The 23,140-nt window shown below is 43.7% G+C and overlaps 1 protein-coding gene across 1 annotated transcript in view; it reads right to left on the reverse strand.

The window, feature by feature from the left end:
- The window catches only part of RASGRF1 (Ras protein specific guanine nucleotide releasing factor 1), a 129,737-nt gene extending 128,894 nt beyond the window's left edge, over positions 1 to 843 (reverse strand). Inside the window, exon 1 of the mRNA XM_024232549.3 lies at positions 263 to 843. Within this exon, the coding sequence (XP_024088317.2) occupies positions 263 to 538 (276 nt within the window). The 5' untranslated portion in view covers positions 539 to 843. The remainder of the gene's footprint in view (positions 1 to 262) is intronic.
- Positions 844 to 23,140: the final 22,297 nt, after the last annotated feature.

The raw sequence follows: 23,140 nt of genomic DNA on the forward strand, positions 1-23,140 counted from the left end.
TACCCACCTCCCACGGGGCTCGTCCGGCGAAGGGCAGCCGCAGCCCACATCTACTCCCCGCCCTCAATCCCTGCCCCCTCTGCCCGCCGCAGTCACTCGCCCGGCTGGAAGCAAGCCTCCCCTCTCGCTGAGGGTGCAGAGAATACCTGGGGCGCCAAGAGTAGAGGGGCCAAAGTTCAAGCGCCATCAGCCAGCTGAAGGCCCTGAGCCCCCAGGGCGGCGGCCGGGACGCGGGGAGGTCAGGACGCGACGCTCGCCTCACCTGTTTCTCCAGCGGCTCCTTGGCCGACAGCGCCGGCTTGGAGGAGGGCGCGCGGTCGCAGACGCAGCCCTCCAGCAGGTAAAGCCCCGAGGGCCGCGAGCTCGAGTCGCTCTCGAAGTAGAAGAGCAGGTTCTGCAGCAGCGCGAACCACTTGGTTTGCCATTTTGTGTTGTCCGAACTCCGCTTGCTCAGGTAGCCTTTGCGCGTGCCGTCCTTGCGCGCCAGCAGTCCCAGGGACGCGACGTGGCCATCATTCAGCCGGATCCCCTTCTGCATGGTGCTCAGAGGCCAGCGAGACCCCACGCGCTTACATCTTCTCCGCGCAGCAGCCCCCCGTCCGTGCGCGCTGCGCGCTGCCTCTCTCTGGCGCTCGCTCGCTCGCTCCCTCTAGCTTTCCCCTCCCCCCAAATATCTACACTCCAGGATCTGGCGCCGAGCCGCGGCTTCTTGAATCCAGATATACCATTCCCCGCCGGAACCTCTTCTCCGCCCCGCAGAGCCCCAGTGCCCGGAAGATACCGCCTGACCCTCCTCCGGCGCCGGGCAAACTGAGGGACTGGCGATCTGCGCGCTGGCGAGGGGCAGGCGGAGTCATGTGACGCCGATCCCTCGAAGAGCCCGTTTCAGCAGCGCGGACAGGGACACACGCACGCAGCCCCGCCGAGGCGCAGAGCCGCGCGCAGGCTGCACCTTGGCGCCTCCTCCCCCTCCCCAGACACACACACGCACACGCACACGCACACACACAAACCCTGCCCTCCCTCCCCTCATCTCCCCTTCTCTCTTTCGGATGTTAAAAAGCAAATCAGATCAATTTTCGTTTAACCCAATGGAACCCCGGAGGCTCGCCATCCCGGGAGTTTGCGTCTTTGCGCCCCACCGCGGCGCACTGTAGACCTGGGGTTAAGTACCAGTTGTCATTTTCTCCTCTAAAGGTTCCCCCACCCCCTACTTTATTTCTAATACAAGGTGGAAGGAGGAAGGTGGGTGGCGAAATAGAGCTGGAAAAGCGTCCAGTTCTAGTCTTTGCATACTCAGCCGGGTCACATTGAATTCCAGCATCCGGCCGCACTCCCGGCGGCTTCCCCAGCTACCTGAGGACAGTACAGAGGGTGAGATGGGGTGGTGGTTGGTGAACGTTGGTTACTTTATTTTATATTATTTTATTTTGAGAGTTGCCATAATTACCGGCGCCACCTCCCTGCACCCTGAGGTCTGGTTGGCGAGCCGCTGCTGGGAGTTTTCTGCAAACACCCCCCAAAGCCTGAAGGCGGGCTTCAAACGCAGGCGCCGGGGACCATGGGAGCCTTCAAATAGCTGCGCTGGCGCAATGATACCTTAATGATAGATTTTCCGTTCTTATTTTTAGCTCTCATTCGCCTACACAGTTACACGGCATTTATCCGAGAACGTCACAGCGCCCGCATGCTGCACCGGGAGGGCGCGCGGGCCGCCGGGCGAGCCGGGAGCTGGGGCGGGGAGCGCGCATCGCTGTCTGCCGCAGAGGGCAGCGGGCTCGCCCCGACCCAGAGCAAGCCGCGCCTGGCCCGGGCGCTTTGCAGCGGGGATGGGTGCCCGCGCAGCTCTCTGAAGGAAAGACACCATCTTTCCGCACGGAAACTGCGTACACCCCTCCCCCGACACACACACACACACACCACACACACCACACACACACACACACACACACCACACTAATACACACCACACACCACACACGCACAGATACACACCACACACCCACACACCACACACACCACACACACACACCGCACAAACCACACACACGCCACACACACCATACACCACACACCCACACACCACACACACACACAACACACGCACACACACACCGCATACACAAACACCACACACCACACACACACACCATACACCACACATCAACACACCACACACACACCACACCCACACATCACACACACCACGCACACACCACACACCCTACACACACACCACTTCCCACACCCCCCCACACCCCCACCACACACACACCACACACACCACACACAGACACCACACACACGCCACACACCACACCACACCACACACCACACACACACCACACACACGCCACACACATGCCACATACCACACACACGCCACACACATGCCACACACCACACACGCCACACACCACACACATACCACACACCACACACCCCCCCGACACTCCTCCACACCCCCCACCACACACACACACCCCACACATCACACACACCATACAACCACACACTACACACACCACCCCCACACTCCACACACCACCCCCACACTCCCCACACCACACACCACATACACATACACAACACACACACCACACATACCACACACACCACACACACTACACACACCACACACACACACCACACACACCCCTACAGACCCCTACACACAACACACACCCACACACCACATATACACCACACACCAGACCACACACCACACATACCACACACACACCATGCACACCACACCACACACACCACACCACACACACACCACATAACACACACTCCCCACAGACCAAACCTGGGCTGCACACACACACACCACACCCCACACAACACATGCAGCACACCACACACACACACACACACCCCACACAACACATGCAGCACACCACACACACCACATACACACACACACATACACACACACCACACCCCACACAACACATGCAGCACACCACACACACACACACACACACACACACACACACACACACACACACCCTAGTTTGGAGCCCTAGGGAAGGGCTTGGAAACCAGGCAGCCCTGTGTAGGTCGTGGAAGAATCCATGGAGAAGCTCTGCTGTAGAGGAACGGAGCTGCCCCTGTCCTGAGCACAGTGAGGCAGGCCTGTGTTCCTGGAGTGGGAGCAATTTGGGGGAGGAACTGGCCTTGTTAACCTTAGTCCTCCCTCTAGTGCCATCGTTCCAGTCCTAGGGACCCCAAGGACTCAGTGGTGCTGATTTTTCTTCACAAATAATGAAAATAGACTAGATGGCTAAGCCTTTTCGTTCAGTCTTAATTTTCCCTACACTATCACCATCTTTTCTTCTCACTTGCTCTCTTCATGGAAGCAGAGTTTGCAGGATTGAGGTTCTTAATCTGGCCTTTCTTTATCTAAACTCTTTTATTCGGAAGTCTGTTACAGAAGCCAAGAAAACTTCAGGGAAGGGGCACTGTTCTAAGTGCTTTAGATCAATTAAGCCATTGAATCTTCATGCAACCCAGTGTAGTAAGTTTATTTTTTTCCCCAATGAGCTCCATTGTACAGATGGGGAAACTGATGTATGGGAGAGTTGAATGACTTGCTCAGGGCCGCTCAGCTAGGAGCAGCGGAGGTTGGATTTGAACTGGGCAGTCTGTCCCAGAGGTCTTTGTAGAGCTAAGTGGGTGGTCCCTGGGTTGCAGGGAGGTTGGCTTTTATCCCAAGAGGGTGTAGGATGGTCAAGAGAGGGTCTCCTACGTAGGCTGGATTCAAGGCTGAGCCTGCACAGAGGCTGCTGTGGCAGAGGGACTTATGGTACATAGGTTCTGAACCTGGGCTGCACATCAGAATCACCTGGGAGCACTTAAGCACTTCCCAGAGATCATGGGTGGGCTAGCTACACTTTCATGGGTAACTGTAATGTGCAGTGAAGGTGGAGAACCGCTCATATACGGGAGAACTCATGATACGGTCACGTGCACATGAATCACCTGGGGATCTTGTGAAAATGCAGATTCTCTTTCAGTGGATCTGGGACAGGACCTGATAATCTGCATTTCTAACAAGTTCCCTGGTAATGAAAAGCTGCTGGTTTGCAGACCACACTTTGAAAGTTCTAGGGCACTCGAGAGGTGGGAGGCAATGGGATTCATTCATTCATTCACTCATCCACACACATTTCATTCTACTAGTGTTCATTTAGCCCTTCTTCTGTGCCAGGCATGGGTGGGCCACTGGGGATACAGTGATAAACAAAATACAGTCCCTGTCTTGCAAGGGATGCCCAAGCATGCTTTCTCTGTCTGACTCTTAAGTGTAGCAGGAAGAAAACCGTCTTCCTCTGGATCTGGGGGAAAGATTCCGATCAGAGGTGGCAGGCGGATTGCCTGAACTCAGGAGTTCGAGACCAGCCTGGGCAACACAGTAAAACCCTGTCTCTACTAAAATACAAAAAAATTATCGAGGCGTGGTGGCACATGCCTGTAGTCCCAGCAACTCAGGAGGCTGAGGCAGGAGAATTGCTTGAACCCGGAAGGCGGGGGTTGCAGTGAGCTGAGATCGCGCCACTGCAGTCCAGCCTGGGTGACAGAGCGAGACTGTCTCCAAAAAAAAAAAAAAGAACCCACTTCAGTGGGTCTCAGCCCTGGTGCACTTTGGAACCACCTGGAGATGTTTTAAAAACCTCTGTGCTCAGGCTGCACCCCAGGCCAATTAAGTCAGAACCTTTGAGGGTGGGCCCTGGGCATCTGTGCTTTTAAAAGCTCCCCAGGTGATTCCAATGCACAGCTGGGGTTGAGAACCACTGGTCTAAAGCCTGGGCCAAGAACATCTGCTCTCAACTCCCTCCTTCCCCTTGCTGGCATTGGGGAGTCTGAGCCACTTCCTTTTGCTGGTCTTGGAGTTACAGGAATTCCTGGTGGGCCAGTCCCTGCTGGAGAGCTGGGCTTGGCTTAAAACCTCTGTGTGAGAAAGAGGGGGTTGGCATCAGCCCTGGCGCTTTGATGACTCCCATCTGAGCTGTGTGCATATTGATTTCTCTCCAGTTCCCACAGCCGGAAACCGGAGAAGAGCTCCTGATTGGCCCCTCTGTGGTCATTTGCCTCAATGCTAGTCAGAGTTCAGAGCCCCTGGAAGGTGCTTCAGTTAGCTGGCTAAGAAGACACCATTTACCAGGCTGGCTCCAGCTTGGGCTGGGGTGGGGAAGGCCAAGAAGGGGGTAGGCATTCCCTGCCATAGCTAGTGGAAGTGGGCACACCTAGCTCTCATGTGTGCTGTCCACTAGGCCTGAGGTCAACCCTCCCTCAAAGGTGGAGAGGATGTCTACAGGAGCACTGTAGGTGCATCTGGGCTTTGCCATGCTTCATTCCATTCTCCCAAGAAGGATTTGCATAAGGGTTAATAACCCCATTTCACAGATGGGAAAACTGAGGCCCAGGTAGTGGAAACAACATGCACAGAGTCTTACAGGGAGGAGCTGGGATGAGGTGTTCTGACTGCTCGTCCAGGCCTCATCCCAGAAGAACTGGCTTACTGGATTTCCCACCTCCCAGCCCTGTGGGCTGAGGTCTCTGTAGATAAAGAATCAAGAAGGAGAATTAAGGAATATTTTGGTGGGTTTGGTCTCTGCATTTAGAAATGGCTAGCTAATGACAGGGACATTGCCCAGTTCGAAATCCTGCTAAGTCTTCATGTGGGATTTCGATTAGACTTTGGACCGGAGGTCAACTTAGGCATTTGTTGAGATGGGTGTTCTGTGGGTCTGACTGGATGGGAGGTGCCCGCTAGTGAGGATTTCTAGTGTGTGTGTGTGTGTGTGTGTGTGATGTGTGTTGTCTGTTGCATGTGTGGAAGTTTCTGAGTGGTATGGTGTGTATGTCTGTGGGGCATGTGGCGTGTGTGTGGATGGAATATCTAGAGAACCTTTGCTCCTTTGGCAACATATTCCATAAGAAAAATGTAGTTTCTGTGTCATTTAAAGAAATGAAGACTTAAGCACAAGGGGTCAGAAGCAGACTTGGAAATGGAGGCTTTCCCCTTGGGGATTTACTACTCCAACTTTGGGCTCAGTTGGTCAGCTTTGCCCAGGCATCCAACTGCAGACACCAGCAATTTACGCTTTTACTTTCTAGCCAATGAAAATAGCCATAGTATTCCGTTTGATTAAAATTACTGCAGGCTCTTTGTAAAAAACTAAGACAATATAGAAAATAAACAGATAATTTCTCCAATGATCATTTTTTTCTATACAATCCTCTTTTCCTAAGTAAATATATTTACCAAAGTGTGTTTCTGGAATACAGAAACTATGCTATGCTGTTTTATGATGTCAATCTGTTGCTGTCTCTTTACTTAACAGTATGTGGGGACATTTTAAATATTACTACAAATTTAATTAATGGATTCTTTCTGATTGGGGATTTAGATTGTTTTCAATTCATAGTTTTTGGAAATAATGCAATTAATATCTTTTTATATACACTTCCCTCTCTTAGGCTGAATTTCTGAAAGTGGCACTTCGGGGTTAAAATGATATACATTTACAACATTGGTTTGTATTACTTGATTTCCAGAGAGCTTTTTCTCCTTACCTGGCTACCAGCAGTGGATGAAACAGTCCATTTCGCCATCCACTTGTCAATCTTGGATATTAATATTGCCAATCTCTTGAATATTTGCCCATTTTGAAAGGGCAAAAATGATATTCCTTCTTGTATTAATTTAAATTTCTTTTTAAAGTTGTGAGGTTAGACATTTTAACATGTTTACAGTCATTCACATTTGTTCTTTTTGAATTTTTGTTTTATATCTTTATTTTGGCGGTCGTGTTTATATTTTTCTTGTAGATTTATCACAGTGTTTTATATATTAGGGATATTAACCATTGGCTATCATACATGCTGGAAATAGTGCTGTCTTTTTCTCATTGTGGTAAAATACACATAATGCTTACATGTTAGTCATTTTTAGGCATACAGTTCAGTGGTGTTAAATACACTCACCGTGTTGTGCAACCACCACCACCATCCATCTCCAGAACTCTTTTTATCTTGTAAAACTGAAACACTGTACCCATTAAACAACAACTCCCCATTCCCCCTTCTCCCCAGTCCCTGGTAACCACCGTTCCACTTTCCATCTCTACGAATTTAGCTATTCTAAGTACCACATAAATGGAATTGTTAGGGAAGCAGAAGCCTAGGAGCGCCAGAGTAAAGCCATTTTAAGTTCAGCTCCATCTTAGAACTAGCAAGGCACATTCCTTGCCAGTTGCAACCCGTGGTCCAAAGATGTTTATAGTTGAAGAAAACCCACAAGGACACACACCTACAACATCAGAAAGCCAGATGTCTTAATACCCATAACAACATGTGCTTTCAAGATAATCATAGTTAAGCTTCGGTGTACTCACACACTAAAATGTCAAGGATAGTTTTCTTTAAATCAATAGAATAATAAATTTTGTCATGCTGCCTGCTCACCCGCATGTAGGCACAGCTTAGTTTCGTCTTTGCATAGACAAGACCCTATAAAATAAAATCTTAAAGATGGTGCATTTCTCTGCTTGCTTTCCGAGGACACCTCACTCTGTAATGCAATTGCTTTCAATAAACTATCTCTTCTCACTATACTCTGTGACCCACCTTGAATTCTTTCCCGCCTCAGATCCAAGAATGCTCCCTTGGGGCCTGCAGTGAGACCCCTTTTTCTGGTAACTGAATCATACAACAGTATTTGTCTTTTTGTGACTGGCTTATTTCACTTTGTTGTTTATATTTTAATCCTGTATATCCATATCTATATGTTGTGTATGTTGTAATAAATTTTAAATGAATGTTGACAAATCTTTTTTTAATAGTTTCTGATTTTAGATCGCCCCCCCCCCCACTGTGCTAGCTCAAGATTGAAACATATTTGCTGTATTTTCTTTTGTAGTTTTATTTTTTGCATTTAGCATTTAATTCATTTGGATTTATTTTTGAGACAGGATTAAGGTTAGGGTCTGGCTTTATTATTAATTTCCTCAAATGGCTGGCAAGTTGTCTACCACCACTTGTTTGAATAATTCAAACTCTACTACTGATAAGAAGTAGCGTTTTTATCATATACCAAATTCTTGTTCATGCTTGGGACTATTTCCAGATTTTACTTTTTGTCCCATTGTTCTGTCCATCTGTTCTTATGCCAGTGACACATGATTTTATTTCTTATTGCTTTATTATTCATTTTGAAAGCTGCTGGTACAGACACATCTTCATCACTTTTCCTTTTTATACTGTTCCTGAATATTCTTTTGTATTTACTTTTCAAGATTAATTCATACTCAGTTTGTCTAGTTTCAAAAAAGTCTCATTGAGGTTTCAGCTGGAATCACATTGAAAATATTTGTTAGTTTAGGAAGAAAGAAGACTTTTATAAATGTTTTGTCTTCTTATTCAGGAAAAAAGGTATCATGCCAATTCTTTGTTTTTAAAAATCTTTTGGTGGAATTTTACACTTTTCTTTATACATGTCTTGCATATTTCTTATCTAACTTATTTCTAGATATGTTTTGCAGTTACTGTTGGAAATAAGATCTCCTTCCTATTTTTTAAAAAAACGGGGCTGTCTTAGTATATAAGAAAACGATTGCTATTTATATATTTATTTTTAAGCTGTTATTGTCCTGAATCCTGAATCATTCTTATTTCTAAAATTTTAATTCATCTGTTTGGATTTGCCAGTTAGACAACTGAAGTACATTAATATGTTTTCCAATATTTAGGCATGCTTGTATATCTTAGATAAACCCTACTTAGCCATGGAGAATTTTTACATTATCATTGATTTATTTAGTTTTTCCTGTCTCTTTTTGAGTCAATCTTGGTAATTTATAAATTCCAAGAAAATTTATTTACATTTCCCAACTTATTAAATAGCCCTACCAAATATTATCTTACAGTTTTTCTAATTTTCTCCACGTGTTACTTCCCCTTTTTAAGGGCCGATTTTGTGTTTTTATATTACTTGTCTTTTCTTATAAGAGTTTAAATCATATTATTAAGACTTCCAATTTATTTGTCAATTCTATTGTTCTTCTAGCTCATTAATATATACCTATGTTTATTTATTCGATTATTTGTCCTGCTTGCTTTAGATTTGTTTTGTTGTCCCCTCAACTTCTTGAATGCTTAGTTTATTTTCATTATTTCTTGTTTAATAATAATAGTGTTTAAGACTACACCTTTTCTTGTAAGTGCAGATTTCTTCCAGATACAACAGGATTGCTATATAAATTTCTGATTACCACTATATTAAAATAGTATGAAACTGATTTATTCTTTAGGTGGATATTTATCAAAGTTTAACTGAGTAATTTCTGAATTTCCAAGTCGATTTTTTTGCTTGCTTTTGCTTATTTCTAGCTATATTGCACTGTGCTCAGAAAAATGGTCTGTATTATTTTTACAGTTCAAAATTTATTGCTGTTTTTGTTTTGTCCTGTATCTGGTCAATTTTGTGATTGTTCCATGGACTTTGGGAAAGGGAGCACACACTCTTTTCACAGGGTGTAGAGTTGGACACATATCTAGGCACATATCAGTTTAATAAATTATATTATTCAGGAACAAATCCCTGATACTGATCTCTGTTTAGAGTAGGTGCAGCTGTGCACCGAAGTTGCAGATGTTTGTACTGTCAAGAGCACCAGGGTTGGAGAAAGCTGATATTTTTCTCCTCTAACATTGTCCAGTGTCCCTGAGGCTCAAGGACTTGCTAAAGTCTAGAGCTCAGCAGCAGGCCAGGAAACAAACATAAAGGGCCCCTGAGTAGCCAAAAAGAACACCACTAGTGTCCATGTACTCCCAAGCTCTGATTTACCAGAGTTAAGCCCCCTAGGTCATAGCTCATTGCCTCTGCGTTTACATTATATAGTGCTTTTTAGTGAATCTGGTGATGCGGCTTCCTAGCACATTGAGGATTGGGCACGAAAAACTCGTAGATGAGTGAGCCAAACATGTGGTTGACAGTAAGTGAAGAGAAACATATCTAAGCCTTCAATGAGCCCAGAGGATAGAGTATCATGCACTAGTGCAATCACCAGTACTAATTTGTGCTGGACAGCTACCATTTGCCACTCCAGAACTGCCCTCCACTCTTCTCCACCCTGCTGTGTCCCAGGAGGCTGGTATCAGTTCTGGGTCTCACCTGCATCAAGGGCTTCTGGTGCTGGTTGGACCAAGAGAATGGTTTTCCTGGAGGGAGAGAGGAGAATGAGGTTGGTGTTGCATCTCTCCTGCCAGCCCTGTGCCTAGGTTCCTGTAACTGCTCCCTGCCTTTACTGCTCCAGGACTAAGGATGTTCTTACTCTAGGGCAGTGCATCAGCTCCTGTGGTTTCTCTACTCCCAGCTCAAACCTTTGCAGATAGTCCCTTTATTACACCCGCCTCTCAAATTACCCAATTTGCATGTTTCATCTGTTTCCTGCTGGACCCTAAATGATACAGAGCTGGTAGGAAACTTAGGAATAATTTAGCCCAAGTTCCTCATCTTTTGATTGGGAAAAAGGCATGCTAAAGGTCACAAGTTTATGGCTAGAACTAGAATTCCAGACCCTGGAATCTTAGTTTGCTATTCTTGCATCTCCAGTATTCTTTCAATCCAATTTTGTTAAATACAGAGAGCTAGAATTGACTTATAAACACAGAAGAATATGAAAAATAAGTCAAAGATTTACCACCCCCTTCATTGGAATCAGGCCCAGCTAATCTGATCTTTTGAATCATTTTAGGGGAGTGGGAGGGGAGGTAGGCATATGTACTCAGTTTCTTATTTAGATTCAATATTCTTTTTTCTCTGATCTATATTTTCTACTTTTTGTAATAAAAAGTTATGATAGTAAAGAAATAAAACACTTTAAGAAATGTTTTCAGTCAAAAACTTCTGGTGCTTAAGAGAGTAGGCAAATCTTCAGCTATTTAGAATGTTCATCTATCCACAATAGTACAGTTCTGGAGAGTTTCTAGAGTATTCTGGAGAAGAGATTTTTACTGCCTTACTAAATGAGGAACACTTGGTCCAAAATCCCATACTGATTCTTTGGAGTAGGTTTGTTGCAGAGTCCAGAATAGGAGAGGATTTTTAAAAAATGGAATTCAGAGAGTTTAAAAATATATTATCATTAGGATTATTTCAATATTTCAAGTAAAAAAAAAAGGAAAATCAATGAGGGGTTTCTTGTTGCAAATGTGGTGCCCAAAATGGAGAATCACTTTATGAATAACTTTTCATGTCTTAGCTTATTTTGTGTTGCTATAACAGAATACCTGACACTGGCTAATTTATAATGAGAAGAGGTTAGGTAGCTTATGATTCTGGTGCTGGAAGGTCCTAGAGCCTGTTACTGGCATCTGCTTGGTTCTGGCAAGGGCTTCCATGCTGCATCATAATATGGTGGAAGGTCAAGGGGGATCGAACACGTGTGAAGGGACAAAACACAAGAGTGTCCTCACATTATAACAACTCATGCTCACAGGGATTAATCCAGTCCCATGAGAACTAATCTATTCCTGTGAGAACTAAGACATTAATCTATCTTAACAAACTAATCACCTCTTAAAGGCAGCACTTCCCAATACCATTTTACATTGGCAATTAATCTTTTTCTCTTTTTTCTTTCTTTTTTTTTTTTGAAATGGAGTCTCACTTGGTCGCCCAGGCTGGAGTGCAGTGGTGCAATCGAGGCTCACTGCAACTTCTGCCTCCCAGGTTCAAGCGATTATCATGCCTCAGCCTCCCAAGTAGCTGGGACCTTAGGTGTGCGCCATCACACTTGGCTAATTTTTGTATTTTCAGTAGAGACAGGGTTTCACCATGTTGGCCAGGCTGCTCTCAAACTCCTGATCTCAAGTGATCGTCCTGCCTCGGCCTCCCAAAGTGCTGGGATTACAGGCGTGAGCCGCTGTGTCTGGCTGGCAATTACATTTCAACAGGAGTTTTGGTGGGGACACTCAAACCATAGCAATGTCCCACCTTTCGAGCTCTTACACTTTGCACAACTCCTTGAGACACATGGCCTAAATACACTGTAAATGAACTCCCAGGTCTGTTTCTGGGTCTTAGCCGACACAGGCTAGACTTAACAAATGAATCCAAAAGTTTATGGCTTAAACCCAGTGGAAGTTTATTCCTCTGATTTATTAATAGTCCAGGGTATTTGGGTGAGTGTCTCTCTACATGGCGATTCAGGGATCCAGGCTTCCTTCATCTTGCGGTTCTGCTGCTCCCTAGGGCCTTGTTCTAGTCAGCATGTTACTTAGCCAGATTCTAATCGTGAGAGGGGAAATAGTGGGGCAGAGGCACAGCCTCTTTCTTAAAGCTCCATCTCAGAAGTGGCATATCTCACTTCTGTTCACATTCCATTGGTGAAAATTAGTCATTTCGCCACTCATTAAGTGCAAGGGAAGTTGGGAAATGTAGACTAGCCATGTGCCTGGGAGGAAGGGGATAACAGGTTTGGATGGAAACGAAATCTCAGAGAGATTAAAGAAACCGCCCAGAGTCACACAACTCATATGTGGCAGGGTTTAATTTATGGGATTCACATCCCACACACTTTTCACGACGTCACACTGCCTCCTAAGAGCCCAGATAACCAAGAGGGAGAAGACTGCCGCCTTCTGTCTACAGAGTGTGTTATAGTTTTCAAAGTGCCTTCCAAGTAACCATTTCAGCTGCTTCTCATAGCTGTTAACTTCTCTTCTCTTGTGCTTCACCTTCCTGGTCTCTACCATTCCAGCGCTCTGTAGCTGGGCACACAGATGCGCCATCTTCAGGTGTTGCTCTCCTCTAGTTCCTGAGTGATTCCCGAACATGTCGGGTTCTGACTCTAAGGAAATGGGTGTTGAGCCTGCTTCTCATTTAGCCTAATTCTGGTCCCCTGCATGGTTCCTCAAGTGGCTGCCTGCTTTACCCACTAACAGCTCTGATCCTGTGACAGGGCTTTTCCACTAGTTTCTGAGCTTGTGTCCTCCTTGCAGCCCCTGCCTAGGTGCCCCTGTCTTGATCCCAGTTCCAAGTTCCTCTCCTCGAAGAATGCCTAGGGCTTTGATACCTTTCGAGGCTCACAGTACAGCCTTGAACTGTCCTCTGTACCCTTGAGGATAACAAGCTCCTTCTCCTAGGAATGGAGCCAGGGAGTATCTTTCTTTCCAGATTCCTTGTCTCTGGCTGGACCCCATGGTGGGGACTCCATCACCTCCTGGGGAACTTTGGTGCTGAGAATGTGGAGATCTCTGTGACCTATGTTATCCTTCTGCAGGTCACCTGGCCTGATTCTAGCCTGTTTGCTTTTAATCTGCTGTGAGTTAGTGCCTGTTGAGTTCTGAGATACAATAGCCCTTTGAGATAGGCATGAACAATACAATGGGATTGTTGTCATCTCTCCTATTTTTACTGATGAGGAAAAGATGGCTCAAAACGTTAAGTGATTTCCCCAGTGACACAAACAAGACTTGAAACTGTCTCTTAATCGTGGAATCATTCATAGTAGCACAGGGAGTTATATTTGAAAAGGACAGTGGAAATTACTTAGTCTAACCACTCTACATGCCCTTCATTCATCCCAACTTGTAGGAAGGAAGAGAACCTGAGGTTGCCAGGTTAGCTAGAGGCACAGTACAACTGGAAGGCCAATTTCTTTAGCCCCTTTCTGTGATGTTTTGCTGCTTCAAAAACTGTTTTGGCTCCTGCCCTTGTCTCGTTGCAGAATTTTCCTCTGAAAAGCTCCTGATACCTAAGATGTCAGAGGAATCAGGGTGGTGTGTGCCAAAGACATTGCCTTATTTCTAGGGTGAGGAACAGGAAGCTTTCTTCTTATCCAAAGGGACCAAGTGCTCAAATCCAGTCCTTGTGCTGAGAAGGAGTTGTATACACATGGGAGATAAGGAAACATGTTCCAAATCATCTTGGGTATGTTAAGGCAAGGGAGTTATGGATTTTGAGGTCCTTAGGTGGGCAGTTCAGCAAGCAGGAACTGAGTCTGCAAAATTGATTACATCGAACATCAGATCAACTTTAATTTACAAGTTGCTGAGAAATGCACTTAGTCCTGACTGGGGTCAAAAAGACCTTGGTTTGGTGTACCACAAGACTGCTGATTTTCTAGATGGCCTTGGGCAAGTTGCTCCACTTCTCTGGGTCTCAGTAAAATGCCTCCTTCACCCACTGCCAGATGGTCACCAAGTCTCAGATATACAATCTCTTGAGTTCTCTCTATTTCTCCTTTTTTCTCCATCCCTACTGCCAGATTCTCAGTCCCAAACAGACTCTTCACTGGCCTTCCTCCCTGCAATCTGGCTTCTCTCTAGATCCGAGAATAAGAAGCCCCTGATTTGCTCTCCGTTACTGTTAGAATAAAATGTAAGCTCACCAGCATGCCATTCAAGGCTCCCCCTTTTCTGCCCTGCATCCTCTGCTGACGTAATGCTGAGTTGCATGAGGTTCCCTAGTCCTCCCAGGCTGCTTCATGCCTCTGGTGTTTGCACATGCCATTCCTTCTTCTCTTGGCCTGCAGTGCTCTTCCCTCTTAGCAGTCAATGTAAAGTCTTCCACCTGCAGGTCGCTTAATCTCTCTTTGATTCTCATCTGTACTATTACCACCACTGGTTTCTTATGACAAAGCCTCATTGTAGGGATTGCCACTGCAAGCTTTAAAGCCACGAGAGCAGGTTCCTTTCAGTTTTGATGCTCTGGAAGAGAACTGGACTCTGCCTTGGGAAAGCCAAGGGGTCACATGGAATGGGCTGTGGATTAGACAGGGTGTTGGCAGGAATCAGATGACACACTCTGAGTAACAGAGGACAGTTATTAGCGGAATTATTTGAAAAGGTGTGTCAGGGTTTATGAAAACCACAATGGATGGTGCAGTAGCCCAGGGCCAGTAACAGTGGGGAGCTGTCACCAAACAAGGCTTGAAGGGGTAGTCGCTAGTCCCAAAGGGACAGCCATGTGGGGAGGATCACGCAACAGGAGCTATGACCTTCATTAAGGGATAGAGACAACCCATGGTGACCTGGAAGGAATCGACATCCCAACTTCTCCTCACCCTATCCCAATCTCCTATGGATGCTTCCCACTGAACAAACCTAACCAGAAGGCGGAGAGCCAAGGAGCCTGTCAATGAAGTCCATAAAGATAAGCTTCTTAGGACGTGGATCAAGGTGGAGAGTGAATCAAGAGAGGCGGATCTGGAAGAGATCCAGCATCATCCATAAACAGACCCGTTGGAAACAAGTCTTGCTGGTGAGACCCCTACTGCATGGAGAGCTCAGGCTCTGTGTGGGTTTGGTTTTGGGGCCTAGGGGAAGCCATGTACACAGTGGAATGGAGTTTGAGATGCACAGTGGTGATGTCCCTCTGGCCAGAGCTCAGGGATAAAGCTGCTGAGTATAGGCATCCTGATTTGCAGAGGGGCTCAAAAGGGTGCTGAGATTCTGGACTCTCTGATGCTGCTTTGTGTTCACTCTGTGGATCATCACCTCGTGTGGCCTTGCCTTGGGGCTGCTGTGGTGGGCAGGGAGGCAGGTGGGTACTTGCCAGCTAGCTGATGGGGAGGCATCAGCAGATGCTTGTGTCCTTTTTGTAGATAGGGACAGCAGGACTCACCACCCCGTCTTCTCTGCCTTGGACCTCACACCCTGGAATGGACACCTCCAGGGCAGGCTAAATACAGTGTTGCCCACAGGGCTACAAAAATATCAGATGCTAGAATTCTAGATTGGGGACTTCATCTCATAGAAGAGCAAGAGCCAATGAAGTGGACATGTCTTTTTTTTTTTTTTTTTTTTTTTTTTTTTTTTTTTTTTTTTTGCTGCTCAGCATTTATTCCCTCTTCTGGTAACAGTACCCTGGTTTCCTCTGGGGCTCCTCTTTCCCACTTCTCAGCCATATGGCTCAGATGAAAAGTGACTCTACCTGCAGCTCAATGCCTGACCAATCATCACAACACCCTCTGACTTCCGTGAGTGGCTTAGGGATGGTCATGTGACTTAAGCCAGGCCAATCAGAGCCAAAGGAATTAAATTCTAGGGGCATTCTGAAGCTCTCAGGGAATATGCATTTTCTTTTTTGCTGGGGATGCTGAAAAGCATGATATGAGCCTAGAGCTGTTGGCAGCCAGTCTTGCTTGTATCAGTGAGACTGAAGCCAGCATGAGAAAAGCAGCAATAACGAATGAAGGAGACTGGTTCTTGATGGTTTTGTTTAACTGGATCCAGCTGTGCCTGAATCTACTTTTCAGTTAAATTAGTCAGTGAATTCCCCTTTTTTGCCTAAGCCAGTTTGGTTTTCTATCACTTGCATCCTACAGAACCCTGGCTAGTACAGCTAAAAGGGAAATGAGCTGAATGGCTTTGCCTTCTGAATTTGCTGTGTGTGCTCAAACTGGAGCCACCAAGCATTAAGGTTGTAGACTCCTTTGGAAGGCCCTCTCCCTGACAACAACCCCACTTGACAGGTAAAGAAATGAAGGCTCAGGAAGGGGAAAATGTCCCATTGGAGTGGCCCACATGCCACTCTGTGGCAGGTCATGTCCAAACATGGCAGCTTCAGGATGTCCACAGAGCATCCGTGACAGATGTTCATGGCTGTCCTGCTGAAGTCCTTTGCCACCTCTGGTGGGTGTGGCATTTCGTGGGGAAAAAATGCTCTTGGTCCCTGGGGAGGGATTTCAGAGTTTCAAAGTGGTGCTTTGTTCTGCTGTTTGATGACAGAGATGACAGAGGTATGTGAGGGGTCATGGTGTGTAGGAACCTGTGTGTGGAACCCAGCGTTGTGTCAAACAAAGTCTAAGCTTTGGCCATCTCTGTATTTTTTCTGGGTCACTAGTTGCTATCTGCTATCTGTCAGGGAAGAAGTTTGACTCTGCCAGGGAATTTTTATTAACAGAGGTGAGCTGATACCTGGGGACCTCCTCATCTTTAGCTAGTTATGCCATCAGTCACAGGTCGGTGTAGGAGATGAGAGGCTTTTGCTTTCAATCCTGTTGAGGTTTCCTGGTAAGAATTTTGGTGCATGACCTTTTCAGTGAAAGCATGGACTTTCTCTTTCAGGGGCCTGAATTCCAGCATTTCTGAATACTGAGTGAGGAAAGGGTGGCCAGATGGGAGCTTTGCATTTCCTTTAGGGATCAACACTTTCTTCCAAGCATTATGGGACCCTATGACTCAAGTTGTACATATTTTGTTATGTTGGAATGTAAGAGTCTTTCCACCATTGTGATCCTTCTTTTAGCCACAGGGTCTACCCTTCTGTTATCCTTCCACCCACCCCCAGGGGCACCTAAGTGGGTCAGAGGATTCCAATGTTTCAAAATTGAGCTCTCTAGGTTTTCTTTTATTGGTCATTTTACATCAGGTTGCCAAGTGATAATGGCAAATCTGCATTCAAATAAGTGCAGCAGCCACTCAGGCCATAAACTTATATGTGCAAGTCATGTATTTTTCTATAATTGAGCTTCGTTTCTATTTTATACCTGATTCTGATGGGAGGCAGAGAGTAAATCCAGTCGGTTCACATTTTCCATTTAGTCAGGGTTGCACTTCCCTTTTCTTTGGTGTTCTGTCTAAATTCTAGGTAGCGGTAGACTGTAGAAGAGCAGGCACCCAGGAATGGCGAGCTTTTGGTGTGTATGTGTGTGATCACTGACAGGGGCCACTGAAGCATCTACGGAGATGCTCTTTATTCTATTTGGACCTTGGTCACACACAATACACAAGGTCACTGCTGTGCCCTCCTCATCCCTGAGTTGCAGAATTTTCTAGGTACCTCCCTCTCTCAGCTGTTTCAGTAGCACCCTGGGACAAGGAACGTTTGGTTCCCCCACCCTGTTAGCTGAGGAGTGGAGACTCTGAAGCTAACTTGGGCCATTGCCCAGACACCTTAAGAAGTCAGCTCTGCTCTACTGCCCTAGCACCCAGCTGGGTGGGAGGGAAACTGGGAGATGATGCACAGGGATTTTCTGCTGTATGATCCCTATATAGAGAGAGGGTTTCTGCTGTTCCCTTTCCATAGGGCTGAATCCAGGAGTGGTGGTACAGGGCCCCTTCTTGGGGACCCACTCTATCTTCTAACTCTCCTCATTGCCATCTGACTTTTTTCCGTCTTCCAGTGCAGGGATTATATAATAGGAAACAACAACAACAAAAAAAATGTAGTTGCTTGAATAATAGTGGCAAGGGTACTTGTTCTTGCTTTATTCTTGATCTTAGGGAGAAAGCATTTAAGCTTTCACCTTTAAGTATGTTAGCTTCAGGTTTTTAAAAATAGATGTTCTTTATCAAACTGAGGAAGTTCTTCTCAATTTAAGGTTTTCCAAGAGGTTTTATCATGAAGTGATAAAGTGTTGAATTTTGTCAAATGCTTTTTCTGCATCAGTTGATATTAAGATGTGATTTTTTTCTTAGCTTGCTAATATGGTTGATTGACTTTTAAATATTGAACCAACCTTGTATTGCTGGAAGAAACTCCATTTGGTTCTGGTGTGTAAAAGGTCCTGGACTCTTTTATATATTGCTGAATTCTATTTGCTAAGATTTTATTAAGGAATTTTTGCATCTATATTCATGTAGGATATGGGCTGTAGTTTTCACATTTTGAAGTGTGTTTATCTGATTTTGCTATCAGGGTAATATTGGTTTCATAAAATGAATTGGGAAGTGTTCTTTATTCTATTAATATTTTCTGGGAGAGATTATGTACAGGTAGTGTTAATTCTCCTTTAAACAATTCAACATAGTGCTGGAAGTCCTGGATAGCTCAATAAGGGAAGAAAATGAAATAAAAAGCATGCAAATCAGAAAGGAAAAAATAAAACTACCTATTTTCAGATGACATGATAGTCTATATAAAAAATTCCAAAGAATCAACAAAGAAAAAAGTCCTAGAACTATAAGTGAGTTCAGCAAGGTTGTGAGATATAGGAGCAACATATGAAAATAAATTGTATTTCTATGTAATAGCAATAATCACACAGAAACCAAAACTAAAAACACAATGCCATTTACCATTGCTAAAAAAGAAATTCTTAGGTATAATTCTAACAAAATATGTATAGGACTTGTATACTTAAAACTGCAGAAGCTGATGAAAGAAATAAAAAAATCTAAATAAATGGAGATATATGATATTCATAGATTGGCAGTCTCAACATAGCTAAGATGCTAATTCTCCCCAAATTGATATGCAGGCTTAATACAACTCCTATCAAAGTTCAAGCAACATTTGTTTTGTAGTATAGGCAGGACAATTCTAAAATTTATATAGAAAGATGAAGGACCTAAAATAACTAAAACAATAATCAAGAAGTAGAAGAAAGTGGGAAGAATCAGGCTATCTGATTTCAAGATATTATATAACTGTGTGGTATTGGCAGAGGGGTAGCCACATAGACCAATGGAACTGAAGAAAAGATCCAGAAATAGACCCAAACAATTATGATCAATAGATTTTTGACAAAGGTGCAAAAGCAATTCAATGGAAGAAGGATAATTCTTCAAGAAAGGTGCTGGAATAATCAGATATCTATAATCAAAACTATGGACCTCAACTTAAGTCTTACACTGTATACAAAAAAAATTTAACTCAGAATGGATCATAAGTATAAATATAACACATAAACTGTAAAACTTTTAGAAGAAATTATAGAATAAAATCATCAGGACATAGGACTTGGTGAGAATAATTTGATATGACAACAAAAATGATTTATTAAAGAAAAATATCAAAAACTTGACCTAATAAAAATTAGAAATGAGGTCCAGCAATCCCATTTCTGGATATTTACCTAAAAGATTTAAACCCAGTTAGCCAAAGAGATGTCTGCACTCCCATGTCCATTGTAGCACTATTTACAATAGCCAAGTTCCGGGATCAACCTACATGTCAATCAACCAGATGAATGGATAGGAAAATGTGGTATATACACAAAATGAAATACTATTCAGCCTTAAAAAAGAAGACAATTCTGTCATTAGCAACCACATGGATGAAACTGGAGAACATCATGATAAGTGAAATAAGCCAGGCATAGAAAGACAAATACTTTACATTCTCATCTGTATGTGGAACCTAAGACAATTAAACTCATAGAAGCAGAGAGTGGAATGGTGGTTACAGAGGCCAGGGGTTGTGGGGAGTGGAGAGATGCTGGTCAAAGAGTACAACATCTTAGAGGGGAGGAGTAAGATTTTTTAAAAAAAAATATCTATTGTACAGCATAGCATGGTGCATATAGTTAATAATAGAGTTTTGTACATTTCAAAATTGCTAAGACAGTAAATTTCAAATGTTCTCACCTTAAAAAATGATAAGCATTTTGGGTGATGGATATGTTAATTAGCTTGATTTAATTATTCTCTAGTGTATTCATAAATCATAACATCAATTTGTACCCTATAAATATGTACAATTATAAATTATCAGTTTACAAGAAAATAAAATAAAGTAACCAAAAAGATTTAAAATGACCTTGCCAAGAGGATAAAAAGAGGGTAAGCTACAGACTGGGAGAAAATATTTGCAAACCACAAATATTTGACAAAAGATTCATATGTAGAATATATTAAAAAACTCTCAAAACTCAACAGCAAAACAACAAACAATACAATTAGAAAATGAGCAAAAAACCATGAGGAGACAATTCACTGAAGAAGACACATGGCTGGCAAATGTGCACATGAAAAGATGTTCAGAGTCATGAGGTGTTAGGGAAATGCAAATTATGACCATGATAGCTATCACTTCACACCTACTAGAAGAGCTAAAATAAAAAACAGTCACAACACCAAATGCTGGTGAGTATATGGAAAACCTGGGTCTCTCACGCATTGCTAGTGAAATGTAAAAAGGGATGACCATCCTGGAAAAGAGATTGGCAGTTTCTTACAAAACTAAACATGAACTTGCCCTACAACCCAGAAATCCCACTCCTGGACATTTATCCCAGAAAAATAAAAATGTATGTCCACACAAAAACTTGTACAGAAATGCTTACAGCAGCTTTATTGCAGTAGCCAATAAGTAGAAACAACCAGGATGTCCTTCAATAGGTGAGTAGCTAAACTAACTGTGATACAGCCATACTATGGAATCATACTTGGCGATCAATAGGAATGGACTACTGAGACACATGGCAACCTGCATAGACTTCATGGGTACTATGCTGAGTGAAAAAAGCCAGTCTCAAAAGCCAATCTTGTAGACATGATTCCATTTACATAACACTCTAACCATGACAAAATTTAGAGATGAAAAACAGATTAGTGATTGTCAGGGTTTAGAAATTGGGGGGACAGCAGGAGAGAAATCTTTGTAGTGATGAAACAGTTGATTGCAGAGGGGATCACATGAATCTACGCACATGCCAGGAGGGTATAGAATTGTACACACACATTGTACCAATGCCAGTTTCCTGGTTTTTTTTTTTTTTTTTTTTTTTTTGAGATAGAATCTTGCTCTGTCGCCTAGACTGGAGTACAGTGGCTTGATCTCAGCTCACTGCAACCTCCGCCTCCCAGGTTCAAGTGGTTCTCCTGCCTCAGCCTCCTGAGTAGCTGGGATTACAGGTGCCCAGCACCACACCGAGCTAATTTTTGTATTTTTAGTAGAGACGGGGTTTCACCATGTTGGCCAGGCTGGTCTCGAGCTCTTGACCTCAGGTGATCCATCCACTTTGGCCTCCCAAAGTGCTGGGATTACAGGCGTGAGCCACCACTCCCAGCTAGTTTCCTGGTTTTGTTATTGTACTGTAGTCATGTAAATGAGACCCTTGGGGGAAGCTGGATGAAGGATATACTGACCCCTTTATACTCTTATTGCAACTTCCTGTGAATCTATAATTATTTTAAAATAAAAAGTTAAAAATATACATATGTATTAGAAAAAACTGTTCTGATCTATCATAAATGTTTTGTAATCTACTGTTTGTACCTTTAGTGCCTTGGCATTAAAAGATTGATTAAAATTTTATTTTATAAATTTAAATTTATAGCATTTAAAAATTATGGATTACAGATAGATTATATTGCTGTTATCCAGTGTGTTAAAATTGGTTAACACATTGAAAAATTCATTACTTTTAAAAAAGTTACTTTATTTTTATTATTTATTTAGTTTCAAACATTTTTATTTTAATTTTCATGGGTACATAGTAGCTGTATATATTTAATGGGGTACATGGTATATTTTGATACAGGCATGAAAAAAATTCATTATTTTTAAATGATAGTTTTCAAGCTATTATTTATATTTAGTGATATAATAAATGTACATAGTTTAAAAAGTTAGTATCTCACCTTTCCTATGTCCTGAAATCCATTCACTAGAGGCAACTACCCTCAACTCCTCTGAATTTCCTTCCTTGTATTTACCATGTCCCTAAATGATATGTTTATATGGATATCGTTTTATTCATCAACAATTGATATTATTGGCTTATATTTTGTCATGGTAGATATGAACTTAACTCTCCCACAGCCTTCCCACTGCTAACCTCTGCCTACCATAGTTTTCTTACATTTTGGTCATTTTATTCACTGGTGTATACAGTATTATATGTGTTCAAATATTGCTTCGTGATAAACGAGGAGTCCACTCTTACAATGTTTCGACACTGTTTAACTCTTTGTCCTGGAGTTCATAGCTGCCTTGCCTTTGATGCGTCTGCTTTTCTCTTCACCTGTGACTACACGTTTTCCCATATGCTCCCTTCCTGGTTACTCTTTAGGCCAACTGTATGCATTTTCCTGAGATTCCCCTTCATGGCTGTCCTGTGTTTGGAACCCCTGCTTCCTGGAAGCCGTGTCTTTCTCTTTCTTGTTTTACATTTGCTACCTAAAGAAAGGGTGTGTGGGAGACAGAACATTTGAATCTTTGGATGTCTGAGAGTGTCTTGGATCTGCCAACCCTCTTGATTGATAGTTTTGCTGGGAATAGGCTTTTAGGTTGAAAATGATTTTCTCGTGAAAATTTGAAGGCACTGCTCCCTGTTTTCTAGCAACTGGCTGCTGAGAACTCAGAAGCCATTCTGGTTCTTCTTCCTTCTTGTATGTCATCTGTTTTTACTCTCTGGAAGTTTGTGCGGGTCTTTTGTTGCTGGTATTTTGAAAT

The sequence above is a fragment of the Pongo abelii genome, chromosome 16 (assembly GCF_028885655.2).
Source record: "Pongo abelii isolate AG06213 chromosome 16, NHGRI_mPonAbe1-v2.0_pri, whole genome shotgun sequence".
NCBI classification, from domain to species: domain Eukaryota; kingdom Metazoa; phylum Chordata; class Mammalia; order Primates; family Hominidae; genus Pongo; species Pongo abelii.